Source organism: Alosa sapidissima, chromosome 20, assembly GCF_018492685.1.
Source record: "Alosa sapidissima isolate fAloSap1 chromosome 20, fAloSap1.pri, whole genome shotgun sequence".
NCBI lineage: Eukaryota > Metazoa > Chordata > Actinopteri > Clupeiformes > Clupeidae > Alosa > Alosa sapidissima.
The window spans coordinates 27,432,176-27,457,571 of record NC_055976.1 but is presented as its reverse complement, the minus strand read 5'-3'; the positions used below and the strand labels follow the sequence as shown (position 1 = coordinate 27,457,571).

The window sequence follows — 25,396 nt, the reverse complement described above, 5'->3', positions numbered from 1 at the left end:
TAGAGTTCCTAAAAGCATTTTATGGCCTTGGATTCATGGCATTTTGAAGTCATATGAGTTTTGCACTACCCTTCTCCAAAACTAGACACTTTTTGGAGTAAAATTCCCCAAAACAGGCTTGTGATTAATAATTTTGATTTAGTTTCACATTAACACTCCAATGCTCATCCCTTGACTGCTTCTGAAGTGAGGATATGCATATTTTAGTTATAATTCAGGATACAAATGTCCCCTGATTTTCATTCTAAATCTGCTCATCATTTAGTACAGAGTCTACTCATCTTTGAGTTAATTTTATTGTCATCTTTGTCTTCCCTTCCTGGCCCTTAACATTGTCAGTCTAAATATATTATTCTCCAAGAAATGAAAATGATTTGTTACAGTTCCTTCCTGTTGAAGTATATTTGCAAAAAAGACTCATCATAATTGGTTGGCTAAATTAGCAATGATTTCTCCTCCACAAGTCTGTGTGTTAATGGGCCACTGACACTTCACAGACACAGGACTGAGACTCTGTGGCAGAGAGAGAGAGAGCCAGATTTCCAGAAGATAAATGACCAGGTTTACACCAACTCTAACAGCAGCGCGCCAGAGGTCCGTGTGCAAATTGAAAGGTGTTCGAGGAACGATGGCAATTAGAGCGAACGGACGCCAATGTATTAGGCCTGGGATTTGCCTGGTTGTATGGCAGCACAAGTCTTCCATCAATGAGGAAACACCACACCTCACGTGACTGCATGGCTTCGCTAGCTAGGCCATCAGAGACTTCAAAGTCCTCGGGGGCGGCCAGTCTATTAGGCCATTGTGCTGTCATAAGTGATTAAAGACTTGCACTAATGGGTGCAGTCTGTGATTCTATTCCAATATTTATGTCAAATTCAACAAATTGTCCCTCAAGGTCCGCTCTTCACAACGCAAAAAAAAAGAAACTGTCCAAGTCTTGGCTCTGCAAATGGGAACCAACTATAGTGGCTCAACTATATATCTATATAGAGTAGTAGTTTGTACCAAGCGATCAACAATTCTAGCCAATCAACACATTGCTTCAGGAGCATGAAAGGGAACTGTGTAATTTGGTGTTATTTGATTGGTTGTTGAGCTCAACAATCTTTGGCCGGAATTACAGACCTTCAAGACGTCCTTGAGCCAAGGGGGCCGCTGGAAGGGTCTCCTGGGAGTGGCCTGAATGAGCTTACCTTTCCTAGAGTTGGGTTCCAGAAATGCCTCAGACTGAAGACACCGACCGTGAGCAGAAGGAACATCAGGGACAGGGCGATGGCCGCCCTCTGGTAACACTGGTGCCTGGCTTTCTTGTCTTTCCCCTCCTCCACCTGAAATAAACAAAAAGACAAACAAACAAGTAAACAAAATAAATAACCTCAAAAACAAACCCTCAAAGTACCTCCTCTGTAGCCCTGTATATCTGCATTTGAATCAACTCCTCCAGCAGATCCTCGAGCTTCTTCAAAGCATATTTACAGTGTAATGCCATTATGCTGAGCAGATAGAGGCTACAGCCCAGTTATAACCATGTCTTAAAAGTCTATATTAATATGTAACCCCTGGTGAGAGAGAGATCAGATATTGCCTTGTTACTCACAAAATGAATTAAAAATGAATCCCACACTCCGAGATTGGTCTTATTGCCTTGTTCTCACTGGAGACCCGAGACCATGAACTATGCAATTTCTGCATGATCAATACCATTAATGTTGAGGAGGAAGCATGATCAGTCGGAAATATGTATTTTTGCTCCGCTGTTTTGACATTGATGTATTGCAATTTGTGTTAAAAAAAAGGTACACGGATTCCCTCTGTGGTTCTCTAATAGCATTGGCCACTGATGACATTGTTTATAAAGGGAAACCTTTATTAAACCATTTTTTTTAAACTTGTGCCCAATTTGAACATTGTTTTGTGTGCAAAAATACCGACTGTAGAGACATGCTGGTCCCTGACAGCATTTCTCTACAGTTAGAGAGCTAAAACAGACAAATTAGTATTTCTATAGAGATCCTTTCCATGTTGTCAAACATAATATTATGAGACCGTCAGTGGCGAAAACAAGTGTTTTACTTTGGCGCAAATACTCGTCCATAGATTTATGTTGTATAATCAGAAAGAAATGTTTTAGATCTCCAATTTAAAAATAAAATGTCCACATGTCTGTTAAAGGGATACCAGGCAAGCCCGATGCTTTTTCTCTACGAAACTCCCCCTCGCTCGGTCTGAAGCTCTTTTCCTTTTTCCATTATACACACGTTTGCAACAATCTCTAGCGTTTTGTTAGCCTGCCTGCTTCGGTCGGCGGGTAGGATACACTGAACTTGCAAGCGGGATATTCTTCCTACAGGCAGTAGGGGCGGGCGAGAGAGTCTTCATTCGCCCCGTAATGAGTCATTTAACCATATACCGACTTACAAAGATGATTAATTAACACGAAAACCTGGTGTCCCTTTAAAATAATTGAACCACTGGTCAGATTAAAAGCAATAGGCTCTACAGAACTAGCAAATGGACTGGGTGTAACAATGAGAACACCATGACAGGGGCAGCCGTGGCCTACTCGTTAGCGCTTCGGACTTGTAGCCGGAGGGTTGCCGGTTCGAACCCCGGTTCGAAGGCCACGGCTGAAGTGCCCTTGAGCAAGGCACCTAACCCTTCACTGCTCCCCGAGCGCCGCTGTTGTTGCAGGCAGCTCACTGCGCCGAGATTAGTGTGTGCTTCACCTCACTGTGTGCTGAGTGTGTTTCACTAATTCACGGATTGAGATAAATGCAGAGACCAAATTTCCCTCACGGGATCAAAAGAGTATATATACCGTATATACACTTTTATATGACTGGAATTTGGGTTGTGTTCAAACAGTAGTCAAAGGGCCAAGTGGACACAAGACAGTCGGATGGAATGAAAGAAAGCATTCCTTGTTCATCACATGTACATCCAGTGGCCAGAAACAGTTGGTCATCAACAGTTTTCATACATCCTGTATAAATATTATTTCCTATTACCGGTATATGCTGCACATTGTCCATACACTGCTTCCAACAGACAGGGCCACTCACCCATTACAGCACATTCTCACTTCCTTTAGACTAGAAGGTACATGGCAACTTCAATTCAATTCAATTTTTGTCATGACAGGAACCAAAGAGAAAATGAATGGTTGAAAAGTTTTGCTGGCAAATTTAGGAAGAATTCAATGGCACTTCACCACTGAATTGTCTGATTAAATTCTTCTTACACTTGCTGTTTTGATAAGAGCCATTCTCTATGAACAGTAGGACATTTCTCTTGTTAGAGAGCAGAGAGTGAATTAATAGGCAAGTGCTGGGGACATTTGAATTCTGAAGAGATATTCCATCTCTCATTTATTAAACCAATCCCAAATGTGCCTGTTGGACCTGATTCCCCAAGCCGAAGACCACAAATTAATGAAGAAGGGGCTTTTGTCCTAAGCTAAGCAGCCACTGGAAAAGAGAATAGAAAGGCTCGCTATTCATTGCAGAGCACCCTGCAGGTCTTTTACGATAACAAGAGGAAACACAGAGTGTGCCATACTTCAATTAGTCTCGTCTTCAATGAAGAGCAGCTTAACTGCTGATAAAAGTGCTTTTCTTAAAATCGCAAATCCCTCTATGTAGATCTGAAGTTGTACATACCTGTGTGAGTAAAGCAATCTTCCCATTAACAGCCCATTCAAATGTACAACAATGTATTATTTGCGATACTATGAATTCAAGATGACAAAATCATATGATATGATAAAATATGACAAAATCATGACAAATACTAATATGATTCACCCAAACCTACACTTCTAGGGCCCTATCGTGCGCCCGGTGCAAGGAGGCGCCCCCCCTGGTGTAGTTTTTACAGCCAGGAACCCATTATCACAGCGCCTCCATGTCCCAAGGAGGCCCTGGGACATGGAGGCGCAAAACGTGACGCAAGGCTTATTCTTATCTTACACACAATAAAGTAAAGATTTTTTTTGTCATGCACTCCACTTTTATTACCCCTTGCGCCCAGGGGTGTGGCAATTAACAACATAAGGTGTGGTCTGGCGCACGATCCAAAAATCGCTAAGCCACTGACCAAGAAAAATCTGGTCTATAGGGAAAGGCGCATATGATACAGCTGAAAATGCTCGAGATGTGAGCAGCAACTCCTCTGCAGGATAAATATCCTTAGGATTTTTATTCAGTCATTCGAACAATATTGGGGCAAGTGTTTTTTGGGCTATGTTTTCGACAGTAACCCCTTGTCAATAGTGAAAGTAATTAACTGTGTAGAACTGTTTTGTCATTGACTATGAAACCACGGTAAAGTTAGTTTTACTTTGCCTATGAGTTCAAATAATAGGCGAGTGCAGATGCATGTACAGTAGGCTATACTCTGCTAGTCACAAACAGGTTTTAGTAAAGCAAGGTTTAGTGGAATGACACCAGAAAAACCCTTTTGCGTCTAGCATTTAATCACAAAATCACACCATTAAATTAGTCAATATGAACTGGCCACACCTCTGTTTATAAACTTTGCACCTCTGACCATCCGTTTCTGATTGCCAAAATAGGGCCCTTTGATTTTTAAATTTATAATCATTCTAAATCGGCTACTGAAATTGTATGATTGAAGAACACAATGAGAGCTATGGCAGGTGGTTCTCCAACAGCACCTTTAAAACAAACAAACAAAAAAAAAAGGGGACATGGTTAAAAAAAAAAATAAAAAAAAAAAAACTTGAATGGGAACAACAAGGAGTTGCGAGAGCTCGGCATGATGGGAAATAGAAGGCTATGCGGCCACCTGGCCAGAAATTCCTCCAGAGGAAGAATTTTCTTCCAGCGTGGAAAAGGAAAAGAAAAAAGTGGCTGGAGTCTCTACTCTAATCCAGTGATTGCGTAAGCAGTGGAAACTTGACTGGAGGACAGAGTCCCGTCTGCTTCGGAATTTAAATTGCGGTGAAAATGCTTCACCGGCCGCCAGCAAAACGGTATCAAACCGGTTTAGGGTTCGGAACCGGCAACGCTAGTTCTGTACCGCAAGGTCTGATGTGAGTCGGGCTCTGATGGAGAGCCGGGGGGCCCCCTGCTGTTTCGTCAGAGTGAGAGAGAGAGAGGGAGAGAGAGAGAGAGAGAGCAAGGAAGAGGGAGAGACAGACAGGGGGAGGAGGAGGGGGGGCTTGAGAGAGAGAGAGAGAGAGAGAGAGAGAGAGAGGGGGACTAAGGAAGAGGGATAGGAGGGGGGGCTTGAGAGTGACAGAAAGAGAGTGAGAGGTGGACGGAGCAGAGTGGAGAGGAAAGAGAATGAGAGTAAAGAGAGAGAGAGGAAAGAGAGAGAGGAAAGAGAGTGAGAGGAAAGAGAGAGAGAGGAAAGAGAGAGAGAGGAAATAGAGAGAGAGGAAATAGAGAGAGAGGAAAGAGAGAGAGGAAAGAGAGTGAGAGGAAAGAGAGAGAGAGGAAAGAGAGAGAGAGGAAAGAGAGAGAGGAAAGAGAGTGAGAGGAAAGAGAGAGAGAGGAAAGAGAGAGAGAGGAAAGAGAGAGAGAGGAAAGAGAGAGAGAGGAAAGAGAGAGAGAGGAGAGAGAGAGAGGTGGATGGAGCAGAGTGGAGAGGAGCGTAGTGGGTGCTAGTGGACAAGAAGGAGACGCAGCAACAGGGAGGGTACAGAGGGACTTCTGAAATTACACAGGAAAAGATAGAAAACCACTGGACAGAAAGACTGATAGAGATAGAGATGAAGAGAGTCAAGAAAAACATATGTGAAGAGGGAAAAAGGAAACTAGTAGGTGGCAAGAAAGTACAGATTTCATACCACAGGTGATTTTTTCCCCCTGAAGAGCTACTGGCCAGAGTTGGATGTGGGAGAATGCTACCGCAGGCTACAGAATGGAATGGAATGGGAGATATTTCAAAGAAATATGGAAAAAGAATGCCCTTGCACCTGGCATGAAACAAGACATGAACTCTATTTTACCTTTTTATTTGCCACTAGCCTCTTCGTTGCAATTAACAGCCAAACAGTGTTGAGATTGCATCTCCTTAAATATAGCCACATATTTATTTATTTCCGTTTCTGCACTGAGAAAAATATGCAGGACTTTCACAGGGACAGGTGTTTTCTAAATCTCAATAATTCATCCTTCATAGATCTTTGTGCATCTGTTTCAGCACTTGGCAAAGTCAAATGTCAACACATACTTTTCCTGCTGGAGAAGTGCCTCAGATATTTATTTCAGAGCGCCATTACAGGGAAAATCATACATCATGGAAAATGCAAGGAGCAGCATAGCCGTAAGCAAGGGGAGGTTGACTGAAAAGTCACAGCAAGAGGAAAATAATAAAAGCTTTAGCTCACATTTTTGTATTCTCATTTTCTCTCTCTCTGTTCCTTTCCATATCTCTCTCACACACACACACACACACACACACACACACACACACACACACACACACACACACACACACACCAGTCCATCTTATACACAGAAAAAAATAGCACCTCAATATTTTGACATGATAATATCAGCAAAATATGTAAAACAGAAAGAGAGGTTCAAGGTACATATTCAGTAGCACTGGCAAGAAGTGAAAAATATACACTTATCCACCAGAGCCCGACAAAACAACTGCAGGAAATTTGACACCAAAAGGCTTTTGCAGGTATTGAGATTTTCCCCAAGTCTATGAAGATCAGTGCTGTCTGGCACATAGCAGGGTAAAAATAAAACCAAAAAGTTATAGAGTTTCTCCGACACTCAAAAGCAAATAAACAAACACAAAACTCAATTTAGACTCTCTTGGTGCCAAGACACCAAATCTGAAAATCCTCACTGAATTTTTTTTCTTCGGAATTCATATCTATTTTGTTTACTGTGATGACTGCCTCAAGGCCCCTGTGGTCTTGGTGAATTCATTAACCAATCCAAGTGCAACAGTCCAGATAAGGCAATATATCAGATGAGTCTAAATTATTTAAAATTTAATATTACTGAATTACAGTCCCAGATATGCAAAATTATCTGGCAACACTGAAAAAAATAACATTAATTTAAAAAAATCAACGATAACCATGGTTAGAAGCTATTTACAAAGTAACTTTCAAAACTCACATCTTTCCAGAGGGTCTGCTGACTATGTGACTGGGTGCTACTTTCCATATTGTCCTTTGCACTGTGGAGCTGAACTGCCTACTGAGTCCCTGGCAAGCAAAGAGTCAAGCCTATTCCACTGGCAATTTGGGAGCCTCCAGAAAAGGGAGGGAGGTTTGGGGATGGGATGGAATTACTTTAACACTTGTGATTCCTATTATAAGGACCAGGCAGATGTCTCCTGGCTGAAGCCGTTCCTTCCCCACTCCAGAAAAGGGGGGGAAAGATGCAAACATCTAACTTGAGTTTCCAGCAGAAAGTTGACACGTAATGACAAGTGTTGGGCTGATCTCGACTGGAGGCCAATTCTCTCACCCTCCTTGTCTTTGAACAGCGACTCTCTCTCTCTCTCTCGCTCTCCTGAGTAATACGCAGCAGACGCTGTAGAGCTGACATCTTTACAGGGTATACTTACTGTTGCTTTGCGCAAACAAAATTTATAGAGAAGCGGTGAAACATCTGGGAGGTTTGGCAGAGACCCGACCTTTTATTGAATGAAGCTGGGGAAAATAAATATGACTCATTACTATAAGAGCTACTGTTTAACGCTGTGCAGTGCCAGACCATTAAAGTGGCAAATCTGTGATATGATAATTGATAAATTATATAATGTAAGTAATGTAATTAATAGAATTGAATGTAACTGTTTGTTCCAGATAAGTAATTTGACTGGACCAGAGCTTTACCGAGCTGACTTTATATATCATGCTTTGCACAACTAAGAATAAATCTCCAAACCTTGCCACAAATGATTTCTTCTAAAGAAACGGCAGCTTGTCTGTAAAACCTACCAGATAAAAGCAATGTTAAACTCAAGGTTATGTAGTTATGTGGAATATCAGCACGGCTCTGATCCTCTTTGGCACCTAGCCTGTGGCCCCTTGCCCAGCACTGAAGCAGAGCCGTGCCGATACTCAGTAGCTTGTAACAGTACTCCCCCTCCTGTGCTCCTTACATAAACAGCAGAGAAGCAAAGAAAACACAAGGATCTGCTTCACAAGCCATCACATTTCACTTGATCTGATTGCATGGTCTGGCCGTGTTTATGGAAACTACATTCAGATGATGAGAAAAAAATTCTACAAATCTACAAATGAATACGTTGATTCACCATATATCACAGACTTGAAATAAGGAACTGACCACAAAAATAGACATTTGACTTAGAAATGGCGGTGTTATGGCCACCATGGCCTCTACAGAGATGTTACATAACATTTCAGATTGGTCTATCAGCCATGCTGATATTCTGCATTACACTGACATTCCTGTTACTATTAAATATAAATGGATTCTCCATAAGTGCACCCCAGTAGAAGTAAGATATTACCAATCTGAAGTCTTCAGTGTGTGAGAGAGCTAATACAAAAATAGAGTTTGACAATACAGATCAGAGGTTTTGAAGCCTGTGCGTGAACCATTATTTAAACGCGCGGCCTGTCAGATCTACTGCTGAAGAGCTTTGTCAGCGCTTGTTTCCTATTTATATAAATCTTTACAGTTATCCTGACATTTAACAGGAGTAAATCACGCCGGTCCCACAGCAATAGTGTAATGTCAGCAGTGGGCCTCAGCTTAAGGGGACCCATTACCCTAGCAGCAGTAGATGGGTGATGGAGGTGGAGGTGTTGAGGGGGGGGGGGGGGGGGGGCGGGCGTATAAAAAACATCACACCACAGGCGGTGGGCTAGGAGGACCAACTAAGAGGCATATTTAGCTCAGTGGGAGTCACAGCTATTGTGTTGCATTAATAAGCGCCCAGCAACAGGAAACACTCCATCCTTATCTGACAAGCTGCATTGTTTGAAGAATTTCTCCCTTCCCAATTAGACGTGCAATCCGCTGTCTGCCGAGCACTACGTTCCACCTGACACATTATGGTTTTTCCGGCGCTCTGGCGCCCATCTTGACAAATCTCCGGAACCTTTAATTTTGAAAATGTCTGGGGAGTGCTAGGGAATGTATCACTTTCCATGCTTTGATAAAACATTTTCTGAGTGAGACTCGAAAGGAAGTCGCAAGACGTGTGCGCTGGCTGTGTCAGCTGTTGCAGTAATGGGTATGACATAATGCACAGTTGTCGCTATGGCACCTTGGAGACAAGTGGTTCTCACTAGCAACCTTGAGAATGAAGCCTGCTGGCTAGGAGGGAGACCTAGAGGCTACTAGTTCACACTAACAACAGGAGAGTAGAGATATGTATGATATTCTCTGAAGTCTGATGAGGAGTGTGAGGCTTGAAACGTTACCTCTGGTGTTATTCTAATAAACAAGTATAAAAGTGGAGATTTTTTTCAGCATTTTTTATCCAGCACCTGTTTTTCGATGTGTGTACAGTATGAACGTTTGTTTTGATATTCCATGTACAACAGAATTAAATAGAGTGGAAAGAATGTAATTATGTGTGATGGCATTGACATCTTTAACACACACATACACACACACGCACAAATGAGTGAACCTTATAATGAATGTCTTCGGCTTGGGAAATTGAATTTAGCCGGTAAAGGCAGTCATCCTCTTTTTTTCCGTTCTGTTGACATCCCACTTAAACACAATAACCTCCACCCACCCACCCCACCCACCCCGTCCACCTCTCTCCAAGGACCCGTCCCTGTCAGGGATCAGTGCATGACGCCCACACATATCCATTGCCTGTGGAATCAACCACAATATCACTATCTTCTCGGGACAGAGCTGCCTTCATCTGGTCACGGCCAGTGGGCAAGGATACAGATAAAGTGAGCCAGTGGATGCACTGCTATGGGAACCCATCCTTCACCTTCTCTGCTGATGCATCAAGATACACCAGGGGCCTCTCGACAGTCCCGACAGCTGGGGAGAGGTGAAATATGCCAATGTCCGACAGGAGCTTGATTAGTTAAAGGCCTGTTCACTTCCGCCCGTTTGGAATCTAGGTTACACGCAATGTCTGGTCGCTATTTAGAATAATAAATAACAGTTCTCGCCACATCATACGCAAAGTGAGGCAGAATTGTTTTTTATTATGGTGTACGTTCCATCACAGCACTCAACTTTCATGTTCAAAGGGTAAAATTTCCATATGCATTTCACTTTCATGCACTCACATTAGGATGTACTACACCAAGAGAGTAACAGAGCCCAGCCAAACCCAGTGACCATTCATATTCAAATCAAACAAATGTGATTGTTTATTATTTACGAGGAGATAATAAGCGTTGGAGGAGAAAAAGAGGTAAGGAGATGAGGGGTTAGGATAGACTCCAGTCACCAACTGGCACCTCAGGGAATTTTCAATTGATTTGATTTTTCCTTGAGTAAGCGCACCAAGTGAACAAAATGTCTGAAGGATAACACCTCAGAGTCTTGTGGGGACTCCCTTTGAACTGAAAAAAGCTGGAAAGCAAATAATACAAAATGAGGATGACAGCGTTGCAAATATCTCCCAAGTTTTTTTTTTTTTTTTTGCATTTATTCCCTACCTCATTCACCTTTGGAGAAAAGCTGCTTGCCACAGGATTTTCTCAATTTCTTGCATGGTGGGACAGGTGTATTTACTCTCATAATTGAATTCTTCATTCCCCAATTCAGAATGTGATTAAATATTAATACAAGTGCTTTTTTCTTTCTTTTGGAGTGTGTGTGTGTGTGTGTGTGTGTGTGTGTGTGTGTGTGGTGGGGGTTGTTGCAAAACAAATCAAGAAGAAAAAAGTTTTTCACTTGAAAATTACATCAGTAAGAATCGATTGCAGTTGGCGAGTCTGAGTTGTCAATTCTTTTTTCCCACAGATGAAGCATGAGTCTCATCGACACATAATAAACAGGAATGTTCAACGATCAGCCAAGTTTTTCAGTCCATCCACTCCAGGCATGGACCCCATGCCTGGATATATAAACAGCTGCAGGATAGACATTGCGTTGCTTTGTTTACCCATGGTGTGCTCTCAGCGGGATGCGTGCAATCATATCCTCCATTAGCGCACCACTGCCGCTGCTACCACAGCTTATTAGCAGAGGCGTCGTCAAGCCAAGCTTCTCATAATTTCCTAATGAGGAAAAAGGGCCGATCTGACCTTATTCACGTTGAAGTCCATTTGAAAAGCGCCTGATTAGACGGAGAGGCAAGGTGAGCCGTGACAGTTACCACCGCACCACAGGGGGGGAGGCTAGGTGATGGGGGGGGGGCAGATGTGTGTCTGTGTGTGTGTCTGTGTGTGTGTGTGTGTGGGGGGGGGGGGGGGGCTGTTGTGGCTCACGCGACTACAGTTTTTTTCAAATGCTTACACACTAAATCTTTGCTTGTCACACAATTTTCTAAACATATCTTCCAAACATCATAACCCCACACCAAATCTGCAAAACATTACAGTAATTCTCAGTGTTTCACTCAGTTTTCAATTTACTAAAACACATTTTGCAAAACACCACACTTAATTTTCTACTTACAGTAATTGTAATTTGCAATTTGGAAATCATCATTAGGTTACTGTTTTCTGATATTGTTTATCAATCAAGCAAAGTGCAATAATTTGCAAAGGATAGTGGATCAATTTATGCTTAATGGCCAAAGAGTTACGTCCGGACAAACGATTATTCACATGACCTTTGTTTTTATTCATTCGCTGTTTGGATCTCGAGGTTGTGAGTAGAGTAAAAAAAAACAACTGAGGATGTTTGTGCTAAAAATGGTGAAAGCATTAGCCCTAAGACTTCCTCTGGCATTTCTGCATGTATATCACGATGGGTAAGCTGACCTCTGGTGTACAGATGCCTGACAAATGGATCCTGTTTGGAGCAGAAGTGGATAAAGAATGTCTCCACTCTTTGGGTTTGGATAAGGCTGGGAGTGATCTGCTTTGAAACACAGTAAACAAACAGGTAACAGTCGACAACAACATCAGAGTCAGCATTTTCTTAAAAAAAATTACCCCATTTGGCCCAAAAATGAGGGAGAAAATACAAAGATGATTTTATGACTGAGCCATAAGTGAGGGCACGCAAAAATTAGTGTGTGTGTGTCTCTGTATGTGTGTGTGTGTGTGTGTGTGTGTGTGTGTGTGTGTGTGTGTGTGTGTGTGTGTGTGTGTGTGTGTGGTGTTTGTGTGTGTGTGTGTGTGTGTGTGTGTGTGTGTGTGTGTGAGAATTTGAGATTCTTTTTTTTTTACTTTGAGAGGAATGCGAAAAATGCAAGCACATTGCTTGCAAAAATATTCTGCATTCTCATTCAACTTTTGAGGCCTCATTGCAGCATATGGAGATATTTCAGGTTATCACAGAGGAAAGAGTAGGAAACATTTCAACTTCATTCAGAGGTGAAAAAGTAATTTCCAACAGCCAGCTACTTCAAGTCTGCATCACTGTGGCCTTTGAAATATGCTGCCACATTACCTTAACATCAGTTTGCCAGTTTTCATTTGAGACTTTCACACCAAACAACTTGATTTTAATTTCCACTGCACTCAGTAACGTGACATTTCTGTTAGCTCTTCCAATTAGCAATGCATTTAATTACAAATGAAACATTGTCCTATTTTAAGGGACTATTCAGCATATTAGAAATTCTATCAACAAAATGTAACTCAATGACTTCAAGAACTTATGAAAACGTGTAACAGTTAACAGGTTCAACTTCAGGGCAGATTAGGAAATTTGGCTATTTCACCCCAATTTAAATGAAGGTATTACACACTATTTCATGATGAATAACTCTCACTAATTAGACATATTTAGTCTATGCCATGACAGATGCCACATTAAGATAATTAAAAGATATATTACTATAAAGCTACATTCAATTACCACGATGCCAAGACAGCCTATCAACATGGAGCATATTTTGCCAAAGTATCACGAAAGCTGTCATGATCCTGGTACCACGTCAATGGTGACATGACAACATTATTAGATATCAACTGTCAGTACAACTAATGACTGGACATGAGCCACTGTTCCACCCCTGAAAGACATTAGCCATTTGGCAAGTGGCTTGAATGTTACAGGAACTACACACTCTGTCCTTTTTATCTTTTGCTTTTTCAACACTATATTTAGCTTTTCTATCATTATAAGTTGATGTAGTCTAATAATTTTATTTTGCACTTTGATAATGAATCATCTATTCTGAGCACAAGATATCTCAAGCGACCAGCATCAACAATAGGCTGATGAACCAGACAATGTGCATAATTTCAAGATTAGGCCCATACTCCACGGTTGAAATGACTGTGAATTTTGTGAGTGTCAGTAAAGTGCTACCATACAGTATATTGCTCATACAGTTAAGCTCAAGAATCTCATTCATTCAAGTCTGACATACTGCACTGTTACTGTGTCATCTGTCGGTAGTAACAGACACAGGCAACATACATAGTGTATGAGAGAGAGAGAGAGATAGTGAGAGAAAGGGGGGATAGAGAGAGATGGAGAAGGAGAGTGAGAGAAAGGGGGGTAGAGAGAGAGAGAGATGGAGAAGGAAAGAGAGGGAGAGAGAAATAGAGAGAGAGAGAGGGGGGTGGAGACAGGAGATAAGCAAGCGGAAAAAAGGAGAGTGAGGATGAGAACAGAAGAGGTTCAATTAAAGTCGACACGATATTACACACTGCAACATTAGCCCATTCAAGTGATGTGATGTACAATTCTAATCAACTCACATGGGCCCTTACTCACCTTCACTCAGGCAAAACAGAGAGAGTTTAATCTATGCATGATCACTCTGGACAGGAGTGGGGACACACATTAGTTTTTCCACCAATAAATAATAAAGTCTTAATTTGACCTTTAAAAACCCATAGTCTTAATAACCTGGTTATTGGGTGTTGTCCTCGTATTACTCTTCACAGTGCACTGACATTTTCGAATGACTACTGATATTTGAGACCATGATATTTGAGATTTGAGATTTGTTGTTTTTGGTTTGATAAACCTGCTTAGCCTGGGTCACCTGCACATTAGCAGCATCAACAACAAAAAGAAAATAGGTAATGGAAACAATAAATGACTTACTGTATCTGTGGATGAAAATATAGCGTCACCTACTCTCCTCCTAGATTGGCACGAGAAACTGTGGAAAAGCAAATAAAAATCTCATTATGTGACTGAAATCCCCTCTCTCCCTTCAGCTCCCACTCTTGATGTTTACAGACATTTATTCATTTGTTTTAGCATTTGCATTAAGAATGTTCAGCACCTTGTCATCAACATCTCAGAGAAATCATTCAAATTTATTTACTTACTCAAGAAGTGCTAATTGACTACTTATACAGTAGCTCCCTGAGAAACAGATGTCTCAATATTTGCTGTTATATAAAGAGCCCACCTGGCCCTACCATCACAAACATTAACCAACGGTAAAGTAAAAGAGAAAATAAACATAAACACATTAGTGTGAATTTCTGCTTTTGGGATGACCGTGCATCCAGAGGTCACGCCAACCAGCAGCAGCATCCCGAGGAGACGACCGCTCTTTGCCAAGCTCGGCATGGCTCAGGAAGGAGTCCAAACACCAGCACTCAGCACTGAGCTCTGCCCTCGGGCCAGCCACCAGATTTCTCATGTCTGCTGGCTCGCATACCTTCTGCACATAAGTAGGTGTTTGACTTTCACAAGTCTCTTCTCGGCTCCAGCAAATGCACTTTGCGGCAAGGTTGTCATATCCTTGGTTCATCATCACAATCATTAAAAGTCTGTTTTAGCTCTGCACGTGCACAGATTGCTTTAGCTTTTGCTCAATGGAGTCCATTCGGCTCCCAAATGTCACTGTAACTGAATGCCCAAATGAATTGGCCTTGAAGACATTTGTTTTTCTTCTATGTGCTTTTAGTTGAATTTCCCCATACAAAACTGAGTGGCCAGCCTGTTGGACCACTGCGGACTCCTGCATTTTCGAATCATTAGACCTTCAAGACCAAATGTGCCAAGCATTTATTTATAGAAGTTGTCCACAACACTACAGAATATTAAAAGTGATACGAAAATAAATGCAGGGTAAGTGTAATAACATCATAATAAACATATTTTTTTAGAACACTAACCCTGCACACTACTCATCAACATTCCACTGTGTCTGAACAGTATAGCAATTAATAAAGTGTGATCACTTGTTATCATTCCAATGATAATATGTACGAGGCACTCCACAGTAAGTAATGATGTGTCAGCAATTGATGCCTCATTAATGAATAATAATCAATATTGTGTCAAAATGACAGCACTCAATTATTTGTTAGTTAATTAGTAACTGTTCAACTTAAAGCAATGCTAGCAGACATATCGTGACATATACACTGTATCAATTGACCCAATCTTCAAAATGACCCAATCTTCAATATATGATTTTAACCTCTCTTTGACCAAATAACTGATTGCAAAATGATGATCATTCTAAACAGAAAGAAAATCTGACATCTTTCTCTCAAACTGATATTTCTCTCAAAATGCCTTGATTTACACCCAACACTTAGGAGCCTTACAGTAGCACAGAACACTATTTATTAGCTGACTTTCTGTGCGTCTACTGTTCTTATTTTGTGAGACCTATAATCAACAGATGTCCACACACACACACACACACACACACACACACACGCACTCACACACACACACACACTTTTCTGAAGAGCTAGCTTAGTCATCATCTGACAAAGATATCTTTAGGAGATACTCAAGTTGAACAGTGACAGGTGATTGACTCGGTTATTGACTGGACCTCTGAAGTACATGCAGCTGGGGATGCTGTCCCTCACTTTGACCTCGTTAAGGTGGCTATGGTCCAGCTGTGTGAGGCAGATGTTTCATAAATTAGCACCTGGTGGTGCAGGATAGGCTACAAGAGACGTGTCAAGCAATGTAAAATCTGTTATCAGTCAAGGCAGGCAAACTGCACAAAAGCCTACCATTGAGTCTGTGTAGCCTGGTGTAGGTTAGACCTTTCAGGCCACACTCATGTGTGTAAATGTAGATTCTGTATTCAATTTAAAAAATATATATTCGAAGTTCAATAAGTTAGCCTACTGACTATCTGAACAAACAAAAGTTGTCTCTGCAAAAGTTGATTGGTGAAATTGGCTGACTTGACTCAGCCTAATTCACCTCAAACAAGACATGGAAACTGACAGTTTTCATCTCGAGTGTTCATTTCTCAGCAACTGATTGTGATTCTGACTGCATAAGAGAATCTCCAGCTCTGGGCCAAATGCAGAGTGTGCAGACCCAGTGGCTACCATGGCCTGTGCTGAGGCAGCCACTCGCTCAAAGAATCAGGTCCATCTTGCAATGTTTTAGCTTCCTTGCTAGCCCAACAATTCAACTAGGGCCTATACTATACTATAGTAACAACAAAGTAAACAAAAACAATGCTTGAACGTTCTATTTGGGCCCCAATCTACTTTCTCTGCATTAAGATAACATATGGAATGTTAAAAAGGAAGTCTTGTGGGGCCAACTATGATGCTGATAATGGAACTCTCTTGAAAGGGTCCATACTATAGGCCCTATAGTCTCAGTGGCGGTGACATTTTCACAAAACTACAAACACGCGACAAGCCCACGGCCACTTGGCTTGACAAGTAGGCTAAGTTTTTCAAAGAAGGTTTTTAAACCCCACGTAATTTTACCTGAGTGTTTAGGATTAGGAGACAGTCAACGTGATTTCAAACTGCCAGCCAACAGCAGTAGCCAGTGAAGTTAATCATACTGTTCCGCTTCAACCCTTTCGAACAACCGTTCGAAGGTAGCAATTTAGGCTAGAAAGCATCGGCAGATAGCCTAGTTAAAGTCACTGATTAAAGAGGAAATCAGATTGAAATCTCACATATTTCCAGTAGTATTTCTGTTGAACTTTAGTGGGCTGTTGGAAAAGGCCAGTTGCATTTTTTATTTTTTTCTTCATTTTGCTGACTGGTATATTATGGACATTTATGAAAGGGTTTTACTAAGGCTTATACATATTTCCGTACTGTATATTTAATTTGGGTGTAGCTACAACTCTTACTGAAGTGTGGATTTCTAGCACGATGCATGAGAAGAAGAAAAAAACATGCTTTCAAAAATAGGCTATGGGTAATTTATAAAAGGGTACAAATCAAAATATTATGCAATGCATGCAACTAGCTCTAGATTATTTAATGCATAAATTAATGCAAGATGCATGAAGTAGGCCTAACATTCAGCAACATGCTCCATGCAGATAATGTGACTTTTAAAAGCATCAGGCATTTTTGCAATATTAGGTGGGCCTACTGTAAGTTCAGTAATATTTTAAAAGTTCAGTAATATTCAGAAGAAACATCACTGAAAAAAAGTTATATAAGACAGATGTTGTCTTGTCAACATGTGTCATATTGACTTTTTCAGTGTATTCAGATGCATCGGAGGCCTATCAGATTTCTTATTTGCACTTGTATTAATATTATTATTTCTTGTGTGTTTGAGTATGCCAGGGGAAATGCAGGAAAATGTGTCTGATGACAGGTTTGATATTAAAAGTGGGAAAAAATAAGTAAGTACTTTCTTCTTACAGGAGTGTGGAGTCCATACAATCTGGTGGCATCAATTAATGTATGAATAATATCCCTTAATTGATGAGGAATTAACTGTGATGTAATGACATTAAGCCACAGTGACGAGTAACAGGAATTCATGATGCATTATTCCACTGCTTGGTTGAATTTCCCTTTGTCCTTCATAATCTAGAACGACCATTAACCGTATGTTATTTGCACATCTATGAAGTAGATCCATTTTTTTGGCCGTATCACACTTGTATATTCATTCATTCATTCATTCATTCATTCAACCTTTCTTTATTCTCGGAGGGTCATTGAGGAAAGTAAAAAAAATAGGTATAGGTCTAGGCCTATAAATAAAACAAAGTAAAACAAACTAGATGTACCGCATAGTGGTACAAAATATGACCGCCGCTCAGTCCTGTACATCCGTTCCGCGAAAATAAATCACACTAATCAATTTGTCTCCATCTTTTACTCCATCCCCCACTCTTGAAACTTTTGTGTATGCTTGTTTGGCATGCCTGTGTGTGTGTGTGTGCGGCTGCACAGAAAGTAGCCTACTGGCGCTGAAAAGGTGAATAGATTGTAGAATAGCCAAAGAAGTTGTAGCATTGTTATAAAACCTTTAAAATCTCTAAACAATCACAAGTAGGGCAGTTCATCACAGTTCATCCATTGCAATTGGATTGATGAAAGGTCACTTACACCTGTAGGCTACATTGTATTTGGGAAAAGCAAAAGGTATCAGCTTAATGTTATATTTATTTTTATTTATTTATTTATTTATTAATAAACAAAAACATCTCTGTCAGTTCCATGCCGTTTTCAACAGCTATCAAAAACAAAGGTCATTTTTGGATGGATGGATTTTTTGTGAATGTTTCTTCTTCTGCATAAGATTTTAGTCATCTTTAGTTCATGTGATACTTTATTGTCAATGCACAAATTAAGTAACAGTAGTCTGAAACAAAATGCTGTTTTACATCTAACCAGTGGTGCAAATAACTCACATGTCCAAATGGGCCTTGATGAAATGCGTCGCTAGACTGTTCATAGACATACACATTTTAACGGGCCAAAGTTGAAGAGCTGTTGTCCGTTGTTGTTCGTGCAAATATAGGCTGATTCATGTTCCCTTGCACTGTGTAACTGAGGTCCATGGCTTGTCTGGCTTTCACCAGACCAAGCTCAATCTTTTAAGAAATCAAAAAATAAATAGTGGGCAGATCAGGCTGGGTTCACCCATCCATAGGCGCCCGATATTGTTTAATTTTCCGATTGAGATATCCACGCTCTGGCTATTCTAAATGCAAAAATGCATCAGAGAGTTATGACAAAACTGTAACTAACAAACTAGATCCTAATAGAAAGCTGTTAGCTTCCCTAAGCTACAGGTAGGCCTATAAGGTAGGCCTATTTACAACAAAAATTGTCAATAGGCTATGCTGGCGACACAAATAAAATCTCCTTTGGAAACCAATGGCTTACGCCTTACAGTATCAAGCGGACTTAAACTGCCATATCGTGCGAAAAGTTGTAATAAAATTCACGCAGCTCTATGAGTCAAGGAAAGCGAGAATGAAGTAGCCACTTCTAAATAGGACCCACTACACAGTAGCTTAAGGTGTGTTGCTAAAGCAGCCATAATTAAATGAAGGTGTCATTGTTTGGATACTTCACACACACATGCTTTTTAATCTCACAGACTACAACTACCAAGCTGGAATCAAAGCACATCGATTCCCCTCTCACACCCTGCACGCACTTAAAACAAATAAACAGGCGTCTCAGTCTCAAGCATGTAGAATGGAAATCTTCCATTGCACAGAATAATTTTTGTAGCACGTGCAACAAATGACAGTCGAAAGATACAATTACAGTGCTGCTATCAATTTGCTTGGTATAACCGCATTTATAGTTTTCTACAAATGCAATCAAATTGGCCTCCATCACTCAACCAACGCTAACGGTAACATTATTGTACCTAGGTCCTTATTGATATTATAAGATTAACATACCTGCAGTAAAAACCAAGCATGTCCGATAAACATTCTCAGATTTACAGTATTACTGTATTTCGGCTTCAAGAAGAAATGGGAATTACATTTCATGTGAACATCGTCCTATCCTTAGACGTTCTCTGCGGTAAACTACAGTCCTTGTAGGAAGCGTCCATTGTTTTTCCAACCCACTTTTAACTTCCAACAAAATTATGTCTCACTGCAACGATGCACCATCTAGTGGACAAACGACTACTTATCGCCAATACTGGAAATGCAGCCATGATGATGAATATTTGGCTTTCTTTTTATCCTATTGAATTTGTAATTATGTATCGGCCATTCTAATACCGATAGTATGTGCGTGCCTGTGTGTGTGTGCATGTGTATATGTGTGCACCGCCATCTACAGGCCAATGAGTGTACAGTCACTAAATGTACACATAACCTAATTTTTTTTAGACCCCCCCATGGATGAAATTCTACGAAACTTGGCATACCCCCAGAGAATGCCAGGTCAATCATACACATACAATTTGGTGCAGTTATGAACATCTTAACTGAAGATAGGGGCGATTAAAGCAGAAAGATAGTGCATTTTCATTTTTTACCGGGGGGGTGAAAATCACAAATGAGTGATTATGGGCCAGGTTGATGTGATGTGGGCCCTTGAGACCAACATACCATAAAATATTCTTCATCCTCGGCCACCAGCCACGGTTCAGGTAGTTATTTAGGAAAAACTGCTTTTTTTGCGGTTCGGGGGGCCCAGCACGGGGGGGGGGAGTGGCCCCCGGGGACGAAACAAAATCTTTCCGTAAAAGTCTAGTGGGGCTACAGTACATACCCACCAAATTTCATGTGCACCGGTGTTTCGGTGTCCAAAGATTTAGGAAGTAGATGAGGAAAAATAGCGGCGGTCATAATAAATAATAAGATAACATACTAACATATTAATTCGCCGAACTCGTTGTCAAGTTTAAATGAACTGTCACGTTGCATCCAAGCTGTAAAATGCAGACGTTCAGAACATAGCAACATTGTAGCATATGACGGAGGTGGCTTTTTAGCTAGATGGATGACAGCAGGCTAAGTAAAATAGCGATGTTTCAAAGCTTAAGTTCATCAGAATCTTGGGATACGCCCGCTTGACAACGGGAGAGATAGAACTAACGACTGGCCTTTGGCCGTAGCAACCATCCTTTTAGAACTAGTATTGGCAGTTTGTCCTGCAAGTTGAGAAATTAGTTGATATGTGTTGGAAGAAAGTTTTAGCGATTAAAACGTTTAAATTGTAACAGGAAATGAACACAACACAAGTGGCAACAGTGGAATAAGCGGGATAATGGACTCCACGGTGGTCTGTTCACAGATGTTAGTGCACTTACGAGGTTTAAACGCTTTGCGTCGGGGCCGTTTTACAACCTCGACCGTGCATTAACTTAACATTAACTTAACAGACCACCGTGTCGTCCATTATCCCTTACTTAAATGCATGCATTAAATAATCACAAGTCACCAATACATATATAATACAAAGTATTATATGATATGATATAATACAAAGTATTATATATTTATAAATATTATATATCATTATTTATGTATTGTAATTGTACATGAGTGCCTGGAAGGACATGGACAAAAAAAAAAACTTTCTGGTGTGCACCACAAATTCAGTGACATACAGTAGGGCATATGGACATTTCTGGTCCACACCTGAAACTTTCACACCAGAATCTTTCACATGCATAAAATTAAAATGTCGAGAAAGCTCCATGGTTCAATGGAAATGGCATAACTTGCATATTTCTGTTTACAGACCAACAAACAGACATTCCACACCGAAAGCGTTACTTCCTTGATAAGGGTAAAAAATGGTCTCAGCTTTGGCCAGCAAATGTAAAAGTTTGAACTAATTTGCACAAGGCTGTCATACTAATAGTAGTAGGAACAGTAGCAGCAGCAATAGCAGTCATAGTCCGATTATTTTGTACAATTTGGAGTCTAGCCAAAAGTGTTAGATAAGTCTCACTTTTCAAACTTCATCCAGTTTTCCAGTATTAGATTATTTAAAAAAAAAATGGTATTGAAGTTGTATATATATAGGATCCATATTGAATTAAAATAATCAAAACAAACCAAAAACACTTATATTACACAAATATCCACACTTGATACATCTGTCTACCACTATTGGTTTACATCCAGTACTGCTACATCTTACTCTGATCTAATCTTAAAGTGATTAAATGAACAACGTGATTTTAAGTGCTCAGATTTATAGTGTTATACCTATTACACATCTTAAATATCATTATAAGATATTCAGCATCAGAAAATCCTTCTGAAATATCACATGAATATTGTATAAATTTATGTCATATGGACCTAATTTGTATGGGGAAATCCATACACTGATGTATAACCAGACTCTGGGTTTGATGTTATCAAGATTAAAAAGAGATGTTATATTACTTTGAGGCAATTTCAGTCTGAAACCAAGTTGCTGTCAGAATTCTTCCTTGAGCGTATAATGCAACCCAGATTTTTTCTCTTCTTGTTCTTTTCACGACAAGCTCTGTGCCAGAGACCAATTTAGGTCTACACTGGTCAGCAAATTAAAAATGGAGAAAGCCTGTGACCTAAGCCCCTACTTCCAGCCAATTCATTAAAGAATTCGGAGCCTCAAAATTAAGTTTGCTGTACAGGAGTTTCTGCTTCTCTTACATTTCCATGATAAGTGAATGCAGTCAGTGTCCATCTTTCCCTAATACTGCAGGATACCACCTGAATGACCTATCCATCAACTCCATTTTAGGAATGTAGGAGAGGCAATAAAGACCGCAAAAGTCCTCAAGATGGGGTCATTGCCATGGCAATGGCTGGTTTAACCATTATGACTTGGGCGGTAGCCAGTATGACATCAGCATTTTGCTCCAGAATGTTCTACAACAGCCCCTTAAATATGATATTTTTTCTACATAGGCAAACATATAGGAGAGTGACAAAAAGTGATTTCTTTAAACCTCCATTTGGTCTCATAATAAAGAATAAAGAATAAAATGCACAAACACAAACACCCTCTTTCTTTTTGCCAATACAAGTCATACATTTACATTTATATTTATCCATTTAGCAGACGCTTTTGCCCAAAGCGACTTACAAAATGAGGAATAACATTCAAGCAACAAGAGGAGGGGAAATGAGAGGAGAGGAGACCAAGGGAGTCACACACAGACAACTGGACCTTCTGTGTGTGGACATACCGGTACATATTCTGCCGTATGTGCCAGTGGCTGAAATCAAATTAATTTGTACAAATCTTCTACACTTCAAAAAAATAGAAAAATAAAAAAATGGATCTGTGAATGTTCATAGGTATTTATCAAAAGCATCTCACACGTAATCAATTCACTTGAATTTCCCCTTGGGGATCAATAAAGTATCTATCTATCTACAGTATCTCTATCATTGCACACGTATTACACGGCTCTTCATAATGCTGCAGAATGCTCCATTCACTTGAATTGGCCTTCCCAACGTTCGGTGGTCTGATACAGACTGTATATATAGTCTCTGCTCTGATATTTCTCAGACCGTTGCTAAGTAGAACAGACCGCCGTCATGGAAAACGGGTTTTGTGCTTCTATTAACGTCTTTCATATCACTCCGCAAGTAGTCCGGTCACTTCTTGCAATAGAACTTCATTCAAAAGTGAAAGCAGACGGTTGATCAGCTGTGTTCCTCAGTAAAAGCCATGATGAAAAGGTAACAAATGTAAAGAGTCATATCATGTGGAGTTTATTTATTCGTTTAGGCAAGTAGCCGTGTGATAAGCGGGAAGCCCCAACAGGCCGAACAGGACCCCGACGTGCCAGCGGAGGGGTCTTGTTTCATCCTGAAGGGACTTATTTTCCCATAATGACCAGCGTTCCATACATTATCCCTTACATATCTCGTATCAACCTCCCAGCACTATCTTGGTCCATTAGTAATAACAAAAATCATAACATAAACATGTAAATTCTGTATATAACTATACACATTTTGAATTTGTAAGTTACTAGTTCTAGTATTATTTGTAAAGCATTGTTCCTGCATTGATTATCATCAGTAAGTTATTTGTAAACACATGTATACATGTTTTGTTCCCTACTTTTGACACTTTTGTACAGTTAAAGGGACACCAGGCAAGCCTGATGCTTGTTCTCTACGAAACTCCCCCTAGCGTCTGTAGGTGTCGATATGTGTGCGAGCCCTCGCTCGGTCTGAAGCTCTTTTCCTTTTCTTTGCATCTTCCGTGTTTTCGCTGTTTCTTCGCCGGCTCTGCCATTATACACACATTTGCAACAATCTGCGTCTCTGTGCTGTGGATGCAGGATGTAAACTGACTTTGTGAGACTGAAGGTCGGCGGGTACGATACTTTGAACTTGCAAGCGGGATATTCTTCCTACAGGCAGTAGGGGCGGGCAAGAGAGTCTTTATTCAACCTGTAATGAGTCATTTAACCATATACCGACTTACGAAGATGATTAATTAACACGAAAACGCTGCCTGGTGTCCCTTTAAACTATTCTTCTGTGTTCAGAAGAATAAGAGAGTTCACATTTGTCAGTAAATATGTGCACATTTTGTAGCACTTTGTGATGTATTTCCCTTTTCTTAGAAGAATCCAGAATTTGTGAATTTGTGTGTCTTTCGGGCTGCTAACCTTTACAACTCATTTGTAAATGCTTTGTAAGGCAAAGAAAGTCCTCTCTTTAGATGAGGTCTCACAATATACTTAACTAACCAGTAATAACTCCTGAATTAATCATGATTTGCAGTATTAGTAAGTGTGTGTAAAATATATTAACACACTTGCTAACTATTGTCAAAAAAATACGGCCACAGCTGCAAAAAGACATTTATAAATGCATAATTCATTATTAATCATTAAATTACATTCTATCTGATCTTATAGACAATTAATTTGCAACTGTTTAATAATGGAATTACTGCATTTAGAAATGTTTATGCGAAATACAGAGATACAGTGTTACCATATGTAAAAAAGGAAAAGTCAGGGCTGTCCAATTTATCCAACCATATTACGCTATGATTACATAAAACAGTCTAGTTTTGAATGAAACACAACCTTATTGTGTTTAAATAGTCATTCCAACTGAGTAATCCATTTTTGTAATCACGTATAAGCATACATACTGGGGGAAAGGAAAAGAGGGCTTGTCACAGTTAGTAAACCTCAAAACATGGAATTAAACAAACTCACGTTTTTCTTTCAAATACAATGTTATTACATTGAACTGACATATTTTGCCACAGCAATGAATTTATCCAACACAATCATGTAAGATCAATGTGAAGCACCTAAGTACTGAACCAGTAAGGCAAATTAACACATGGGATGCCTTGGTGTCACCATTGTGTTCCCATGAGCTTTTGCATGAACACTATAGATAATCATCGCCATGCCACGCTACGCCGCTCCGCTGCTTCGCGCAAGCCACGCGTTCCAGCAGTTTTGTCTCCGTCGCTCCTGCCTGCTCTCGGAGTGAGAGTCCGGGAATAGGCTGGGGATTGCCTGGGCCTGTGCTCCAGGCCTTTCGTTTTGGACTTTTGTTGCAGCCTTAGTTTTGGTTCTATAATACTTTTTCTTATATTTTTGTAAATAAATATTTTTGAATTGATCCTCCGCAGTAGTTTTTTGGCCATCTCCTATCTTTTGTTCATGTCCCACAAAACCCCTAGACA

At 40.3% G+C, this 25,396-nt stretch overlaps 1 protein-coding gene across 1 annotated transcript in view; it reads right to left on the bottom strand.

The window, feature by feature from the left end:
• tnmd (tenomodulin) overlaps positions 1-7,296 on the bottom strand; it is a 43,310-nt gene extending 36,014 nt beyond the window's left edge. The window contains exons 1-2 of the mRNA XM_042074306.1: positions 7,113-7,296; positions 1,197-1,331 (exon numbers count right to left, since the gene is read on the bottom strand). Of these exons, the coding sequence (XP_041930240.1) occupies positions 1,197-1,331; positions 7,113-7,160 (183 nt within the window). The 5' untranslated portion in view covers positions 7,161-7,296. The remainder of the gene's footprint in view (positions 1-1,196; positions 1,332-7,112) is intronic.
• Positions 7,297-25,396: the final 18,100 nt, after the last annotated feature.